We start from the raw sequence: 9,044 nt of genomic DNA on the forward strand, positions 1-9,044 counted from the left end.
TTCCAAAGACCATAGCCTACTCCAAGTCGTTTCAACATCTTCCTATGTTTTCATTGTATCGCATGTTTGTGGTGTATTGAACTGATAAAAATTGCTAAATATAACCGAACTACAGTATTGGTGTAAGTATCGGTGTATTGTGAAAGCAAAGAGCTGATTGCCTGACTTGTGCAATTTATACGTTGTGGTGAAAATCTAATAAATATTTTACTATATTTCCTCCTATTCATTACAGTTCAGCAATAAAAAGCAATATATTAATTGAAAAAATGTAGCTGGTGGACGCAACATGTATTAACACCGGTCCAATTCTCGCAGAATTTCTAACATTGCAGAAGATGTTTCAAAATCAAGATGCACAATATAATTGTTTTTGCACACTTGTAGAATGTATAAACAACGTGAACGGGATCCGCTGTACCATTTGCAGACGTCAAATGTCACGTATTAGGCCTGGTATTATACCAGGTATTCCAATCACTTTCTCATACAATATTAGAAGGCGGAACGTCAGCGAAACTAGAAAATAGATTTTCGAAACGATCATATAGCCTACGCAATAATTCACAGCAATAAATACTAGTTTCTAAAAGGCGAAAATGTCTCTGTCGTAAATTTGTCACGAACATCGCTGCATCGCCTGAGAACGAACAAATCCCTTCTCTAATGCAGGATCAATCCTACGAGTAATGAACCTTTGCCGCATGCTCCATGTAATATATCATCGACGATCCCGTCAACCCTGCAGATACATGAATCTGAATATATGTGTAATTGTGTATTGTGTATAGGCCTATGCATCGATGCATAAGGTGCAAATCATGCTACCGGGACATTCTGGTACCGAATGTTGCTTTTACACCCATTCTGAATAGTAAGATGATTCCAATGCGCCAATGTTTATCAAGATGGTGGGTTCAGCTAGAGTGTGCTTGTGCAACCTTTGCGTGCTTTATTGTTTGGGTTGCACACGAGAACAGAGACCACTCCCCCACTGAGACGTATATTTATAAAAACTTGTGTGTTTAATGTGTTTTCAAACATTGTAATGGGCGTGAATGTAAAATAATGTATCAGAAAGTGTCGTTTACGTGATTTTCACGTTACACTACTTTGGAAATCGGCGAAATACATCATTTTGGTTATCAGTAGGGCGATTTTTGTGACCCAAAAAACGAAAGAGTTTGACCTAAAAAATCAAAATTTTGACATTTTTTGACATTTAAATATTATTTTTGACCAATATTTGACCTCACGTATCTAAAGTAGGTGTTTTCCCTCAAAATCTTACAATTGTACTACTTCCCTTTTTTTCTGGTTGGAACTGTTTGCCATTACGAAGGAGTTAGGCCTGAGCTAACTTTTTTGACTTGAAAACTGACAAATTTTTACATGTAAATACTTTATTTTCTCTAAATCTCGACCTATGAAGAATTCCAGTAGTTACATCACACATTATGGGACAACTAATCAAAATTTGTTGCAGTACAACGAAAGATACTTTCCTACATTCTCGAATAGAAAGTGTCTGTAAGTAGGGATGGTGTGAACGTGAGGTTCACGTTCGCGTTCTGTGTGTGAACCTCGGAAATTTAGAGGTTCGCGTTCACAACAGAACCTTGGTAGGTTCTGCACTGTGAACCTTTTGGTAAATTGTAATTTTCACTCTATTATAAGATCTTTGGCTCAAATTTATTGCATTTCAACTGTGGGCCACTCCATGCATGGTGCTGACAGCATAAAAAAATCAACACTAAACGAGCATGCACCATGCACCTCGACAACCTTAAAAGTTTTACTTGTTTTGTTGCAAAAATTTTCTCGGAATATCCAGCTTTCCATTTGTGAATATTTAGTGACTCTCTGCTGTGAGCCTGACCCGCAATCGATATACGTAGTCAGCGAATGATGCTTAGTCAACCAACCAATGACATTGATATCGTCTTCTGATGTGAAAAATCGAACGGTCGTACTGGGTCAATCTTGACTTCATATCTTTACTGTATCATTAAAACCAAATCCGTGCGATTAAGGTGCGTGCTACTGCTGCATAACTTGTTGTTTGTGGTATAGGTAGCGAGTATAGAAACCCGTTGTACACTCTGCTCAATATCAATGTAGCAATACTCAGACTCCGAACACATTGTCCGGTCTGGCTAAGACCGTTAAGGCGTAAGCTTATATTCCTTGGTAAGTCCTCGTCGAAATTGTTGGCAAAGCGACGGAATGTACTGATTTTATGCAATTATTATATCCTTTGATTACCGCGGTTGATACATTTAGCGACGTTTAAAACGCCGATATGTACTTCAGCATTGTGGCATTATGTGGGCCGAATCTTCGCTAGGTATCGTGTTCATTAATATAGGGCATATTAGGCTATCACTTCATTGAAAGAAAGGGTTGGAATTAGCAATATGACGTCACGTGACGTCACGAGGTTCACACCATCCCTATCTGTAAGTAACTTGCCAAGATGGAGAAAGAGCGTTCAATAGTAGCAATTGTTGGCTGGCAACACTGAAGTTGTGTCTACAGTACACTGCTGATGACACACAGTGTTGCTTCATTCTGACAATTTTGTCTACATCACGATTTTTCGTCATGCGCTTGTTGATATAAAAACCAATGCCGATTGCCCACGCAGACTTGCTTCAGTTCAGATATTGCGGTACGCTGAGCATAACACCATGCTAACACATTTGTTTCATTTGACCGCTTATGATTAACAATGAGCAGGCAATGGGCCGTCTACACCGACAGGCCGATAAATTGGGCTACGAGCTGTAAAATATCAACAATAAGTTCACTCAGAGTGCAAAAATCTACGATACAAACGAAATGCAGGTTGCAAAAAAATTTTACTTTGTAAACAATTTTGACATTTTTACGCTCAGGAGCGCACAATCTCATAATACATTTGAATATTATAATCATTACATTGATTGTTATTATAAAAAACGTGTATTGAATATCGACAATCATCGACAATTATCTCGAAAATATGAATATGAATATCGCATTATCCGCTTCAAAATTAATCAATTCTGTTGTTGCTAAATTAATTTGCGGTATAAAAACCTTCGTTGTTATGTTATTTTAATAATTATTATTAATAATAATAATGTTAGTTTGTTTGATATTCATGATGTTTTGACTACATAGGTCATTTTACCCCAGGCCGATTCTCTTCATTTTTGATTCCGTATTTACCAACTCGTAGCACGGCCCATTTCTAGGCTTTTATAAGACTCCGCTTACGCGGATCACGTGACGACGAGGAGTCTAGATAAACTTAACACTTTGGTAGGAATTCGGGAGTCGACCTCGGTCGCTATCTCGACACATATATAATGTTAATGTCTTGGATATATGCGTCGTATGTTTAATTTCGTTTTAGTTTAACTACAATCTTTGCCGTGGGATATTAAACTGTGTGTTGTCTCATCGATGTCATGGTTCCTGGAAAACTTACCCACGTTACACTTTTTGCGAAAGCACCGTTTGCATCGTACCGTCTTCTTGAACTTTTCAAAGTCACCGATTTGCGAACATGTTTCTTTGTGGAACACTCGCGCGTAGAAATAACAATTAAGACCGCGCTCTCCTGAACATCAAGCAAAATTTTGCGACGATACTATAGCAACGCTTCTGGTCGAATTTTGATTGAGACTGAGATATTCCAAATGTTCGGAGAGTTGGACATGACAACTATAGGAAATTTAGGATTTCACAAATTAGATTCCAATTAGAGTTCTAGCTACACAGTTTGTTCCAAATTTGATTATAATTTGAATTACTGAATTCGCAAAAACTTGGAAATATATCCAAATTCTGGATTAGAAATGAATACAGCAAAACTCAGGTTCAGTTCATACCAAATCACAATTCTCGTAAGCACGAGAATGGCAAATATTTTCACACGAAACTTGTCACGTTTCGCAGCTTTCCTGTCGCATTTTCTCAGAAACCAGATATTGCGTTAGAATTAAAATCAGAGCATAGAAAATTTCACGAATCAGATTAAAATTAGATTACCATCATTTGGCTCTAATTAATGTAATTGGACAACGAGAATTATCTAGTTGACCAAGTCTGTTCGGAGAACATTCCGATGCGACATTGCACACCCGGCAAGATTGCTTCAACGATTATGTCATGTAGGCCTATTACGTCAGCTGACCTACACGTGAAAAAGAACTTGACTATTTCCATACTTGCGCGACACAAATTGCTACCGAGGTATCTACCAGAACAAGGCAAACTCTTACCGCACGTTCTATAGATGGCTCTGTTACAGGTTGGAGAAACATCATCGTGGCATTCGTGATAATGGTGACATTTTTTCATACACTTCGATGTCTTTAGAATCTTCTGCTTGATCTCTGCGAAGAATATATTCTAGAATGGCGCTTGTAACTATGGCTAAGCACAACGAGTCGTGTATCAATTATAATTATTGGAAGACGAGTTTTGTGAGTCGATTTTTTTCGAGTCACGAAAATATATAGTATTCAGATCAAGAGTAATATTTTATCAACAAAATATATTCTTTAAATACTGTAGTTCTCTTGGGGCCTCGAAACCTCGAATATAGCGGAATAGTTCAGCATCGAAAAACATGTTATAGGCTATGTTATACAAGTATGATAATATTTCACAAGATATATAAAGTTCTTCTGAAATATCTACTAGCTACTGACGAGTGTCAGCCGACAATATTCGAGGTTACTTCAATATCAACATATTATTCATTTGTCTACCAATATTTATGTATTCGTTGAGTAGCTTTTGACCCTCGCAATGGTCACAAACCGGTACGGAATGTTAATATTAAAGAAATATAAAAACTATTTTCTATGTGATTATGATGTGTCGCTGATAAGTTCGTATTACTATTATGAGTTCATAACATGTGGTGCGCGACTGGAAACTTAATACTCGACCCGGAAACGGATCACCCAGATACTCAGTCTGGCAGAGCATAATAAAACGATCATAATGTTTTTACACTTATTGGCGTTATAAGCATAATACCATTATAATGATCGTTTTATTCAAACAGTGAAATGAGAAGACAATAATAGGAATAAGAAAGTATTACGATTGCTTATACAGGTGTTTCTGCATGTCCAGCATTCAGTGACGACATGACGGAATGTTCCTTCTAATCCGCATTCAAATCTGCACTTTTCAGTTGCGTATTTGACACATTCGATGTAAAATGGAGAATTCGAATCGCCTAAAAATAATGATTGAAAGTGACATTCTACTGCATAGTGTATTTAAACTATACTGAAATGACTGTATGGATACGCATGCTAGATGATGAGATAGGACTCCGACTCACTGCATTTTCTATCAATGCATTCGTTGCATTCGGTATCATTTTCCCTCATTGCAACCAGCATATCGTCAGTCGATGGACATTTCTTGTTCGATTCACATTTTCCGAGACATTCAGATAGTCTTGAAGACACATATCGCCACGTTTTGGCCGATTTTGTTGGTTTATTTTGCCAAGCACCGAGGACAAGAGGTATCAGACCTGTTAAAAAGAATGTATGACTGCAAGAAATTCGGAAACACGCATATTTTTGCAGGGGCGATAAGGTACTAAGCAACATAGCACGAGCCTTCGGGCTTGATAAGCTACTTATTGAGATTAACTTGAGGAACCAGATGTAAGAAGAAATTGACAATCTTAACACATCGAGATTGCAAACCGTTTAATACAGGAAATAACCTTTGTAACTGTGGTGTAGACATTCCTCTTTCTTACCTAATATCACTATCAATATCTGCGCTAGATTCATCCTCCTACTCGCACTCCAAACCGAACGGTGTTATGTCGAAACGAGCATATAGTCGATAACGAATTCGTATTTATAAACCTCAAATTTATTGTTTCACTAGTCATTTTGTTTTGTTGATATTTAGAAATAGAACGTTTGATGGTAAAAATCTGTCTATTAGAACCCGTGCCCGACTATTCATCGCGTGCTCTGTCAAATCATATTGACAGGTGAGTATTTTTAATGAAGAGAGGCATAAATATTTTGTCGAGCTAGAAGGTGATCCTTAAGTTGAGTTAACGATGTCGAGGCGTTTAGATGGATGTAAGATAATACTTTCATGGCTGTCATAATGTTCTGGAAATCCGATTCTGCATTCGAAAAATCGCAAATGTTCAGACAAATTAAGAAACGATAGTTTCATTGAGAAATTGATTGATACAGTAAACGGTAATTAAAATAATAAAATGATATAAATACAACACATAATAAACATGATAGTACATTAATAAGTTATTTCATAATCAGCTAGTGCAATGGTTGTGGCGAGACAGCGCAGTGGTATAATCCACAGCTGCAACACCAATGGATTGCGGGTTCAAGTCCTACCGAGGTCAACTCCAGAATTCCTATCTAAGTGTTCGGTTTATCTAGGCTCCTCCTAACCATCATATCCGTGAAAGCGGTGTCTTATAAAAGTCTAGAAGTGGGCCGTGCTACAAGTCGGCATCTACGGAACAATCACAATTGGCCTGGTGTAGATGACCGTATAGTCGTCGACAAACACCACGAATAGGCTACCACGAACACCAACAATGATGCAATGGTTGAGCCTTTTTTGCTCTGACATTGTTCTAATCGATGGTTTGGTGGTGGGAGTAAATAAACTCAATAGCTTATTGCCGTGCGACTATTTTTATTTGACTGTAATATATTTCTTTGGTTATATTGGAGCAAACTTAGAGATGGTATTTTTTTTAAATTTTTCATGCCCCTGATAAAGACTCATGACCCCGTGGGGACTGATTACTAGTCAGGCTCTCAAGATTACCGGACCTCGATCTGACATATCAACCTGGCCTTTCTATCTTTTCATTGTATCGCATTCTTGTGGTGTATTGAAATGATAAAATTATGAATAAACTAATACTGTTGTTATATCGCAATATATTGTTTTCGTTAAGTCTATGATCATATCTGTTATAGTGGTAAAGTCCTACTCTCTTCAAGCTTAATGCTCATGTATATTTGGCAGAGGTGGTCAGTAACGAAGTACTTCTACTTTTTGAAAGTACTCAAGTAGTCTCCTCTACTTGTGGTACTTTATCAAGTAGATCTGATTTTCTCTACTTCTACTTCGTAATATTTGGTGATCCACTGACTTACTTTTCGCTATTTTCAGTTTGTCAAGTAGAGAGAGAGAGAGATGATATTCTTTTTCGCCTGCACCATCGAGATGCTTTGACGACGGAGTTGCGATACGTCCGTGAGGTCATCTAGTCTGCGCCCCCGTTTTTTTTCTCCTCCATGCTATCCGTGATTGCTGAGCGCCTATAGTAGGATAGCTGCGGATCCCAATTTTCGAGTCTTTGGTGTGACGCGGCCGGGGATCGAACCCAAGACATACCGATCGAGAAGCCGGACGCACAACCATTACACTATCTCGCACGAAGTAGTTTAATCCCCCAATACAAAAAATATCCTGAGAAATTTCGGGGCTGTTTTCACGGAGTACCAACATTTAATATTCATAAGAGTAAATACCAGAAATTTTGTTGCGCTTCGCGCACAGTAGTTATGGAGTGACAAGTATGTTTTTACGAAAGTATCAGTGAATATAATTTAGGTACTGGATTGCTTGGTTCCGCTCACACCGCATTGTCGCCCATATCAAATATTTCATCACAGTAAATATGGCCCACCATAACGTTTGAAACTACCGTTTCGCAATCTAGCGATTACCTATCATATCGTAATCTAGCAGCCCACGACGTGTCCTGATAATCTGGAAAATACGGCTTTTTTTAACGTTATAAATGTTTTAGCAGATCACCTTAGAAGCTTTATGGACGTAAGACATGAAATCTATTTTCCGCTTTTTAGAAGGGGTATTTGTATTTCACTTTCAATTCCGAGTATCATACTTTGAGTTCTAATTACTTTCACTTCTTTTGTCTGCAGAACATACATGTTGAAGCATAAAAGCAAGTGTAGTAATTAATGCTTCTATTTTCCGAAAATATAGCTACACTAAATATAAATTTTACGATCCACTTATTTGTTATTAACGTATACTAAACGCGCAAAGTGTTGAAAGCGTATCCGATACAACTTTTCCGTATTGCTCTTTGCCTAAACTTGGGGCCTTATAATATGGGATAGGGCGCCATGCCATGATATTCACTAAAACAGGGTCTTCTAGTAAACAAAGGGTTAGTTTCGCATTTTCATATCAATACTATAATTTGCATCCCATGATGCGAAAGAATGCTTATCCTGTCAAAAATTGATACTTCCTGGGATGCATCAATACGAATCAAGCTCTCTGCATCTTCCGCATAGCTAAATTTACAGCCTTTGACAGTCCATGCGAACGAATTAAGACTGTTTTCAAAACTACTTACTCACTTGAGTAGATTTAAAGTCAATCAATTCTACTTCTACTTCAAGTAGTTTTAGGTGGCTTGTGGAAGAAGTACTTCTACTCGTACATGAGTAGATTTTTTCGTCGCTACTTCTACTTCTAGTTGAGTAGCTTTCTTCACTACTTTGACCACCTCTGATATTTGGCTACATTATGACAATCGGTCAAAATTATTGACACATTGCTACTTTCATTGTTGTCAATTTCGCGTCCGTTCGTTACCAAGGAAACTATCTCCAAATTTTTTAGGACATAATACAAATTGACAGATTCAATGAAATATTCGTTACGATTTTGATATTCAGCCAATATGCCAGAAAAACGAGTAGTTGTGATAAAGGTGCGGGCAAACTGCGGCTTTTTAATGATTGCACTTGCGTTTCGCCATTTAGCTCAAGAGATTTAACCTGATTATAAATTGATGCGTTTTATCGCGTATTAACAATATGGCTATTGCTTCGTGGTTTACGCAAGACTGGTAAAATTTAGGGGATAGTGGCAATACAGGGTTGGGAATTTGCACTTGAACTCTCGAATGAGTGTAAATAAACGTTTCACCCACAATGGATGCCTTGGTCAAGGTCATCAATCAATGATAAATCACT

The 9,044-nt window shown here is 37.7% G+C and overlaps 1 protein-coding gene across 1 annotated transcript; it reads right to left on the bottom strand.

The window, feature by feature from the left end:
• Positions 1 to 272: 272 nt before the first annotated feature.
• LOC145438598 (uncharacterized) lies at positions 273 to 5,883 on the bottom strand. Its single transcript, XM_080315936.1, has 6 exons — positions 5,783 to 5,883; positions 5,351 to 5,548; positions 5,105 to 5,242; positions 4,272 to 4,385; positions 3,476 to 3,607; positions 273 to 742 (listed from the first exon to the last, which is right to left on the bottom strand). Exons 1-6 carry the CDS (start codon positions 5,814 to 5,816, stop codon positions 681 to 683), a joined length of 678 nt encoding a protein of 225 aa, XP_080172062.1. The 5' UTR covers positions 5,817 to 5,883; the 3' UTR covers positions 273 to 680.
• Between the last annotated feature and the right edge of the window lie 3,161 nt (positions 5,884 to 9,044).

This window comes from Botryllus schlosseri, chromosome 5 (assembly GCF_051294905.1).
Source record: "Botryllus schlosseri isolate E-star chromosome 5, Bs_hap1, whole genome shotgun sequence".
Classification (NCBI taxonomy): domain Eukaryota; kingdom Metazoa; phylum Chordata; class Ascidiacea; order Stolidobranchia; family Styelidae; genus Botryllus; species Botryllus schlosseri.

Excerpts from the sequence above, each read along its gene's own strand:
- LOC145438598 (XM_080315936.1), bottom strand. The coding sequence starts at position 5,816 with ATGAATCTAGCGCAGATATTGATAGTGATATTAG. Across the intron at positions 4,386-5,104 it reads AAACACCTGTATAAGCAATC|AGATCAAGCAGAAGATTCTA; the intron begins GTAATACTTTCT and ends TATTCTTCGCAG. Across the intron at positions 743-3,475 it reads TCGCAAAAAGTGTAACGTGG|GGTTGACGGGATCGTCGATG; the intron begins GTAAGTTTTCCA and ends ATGTATCTGCAG.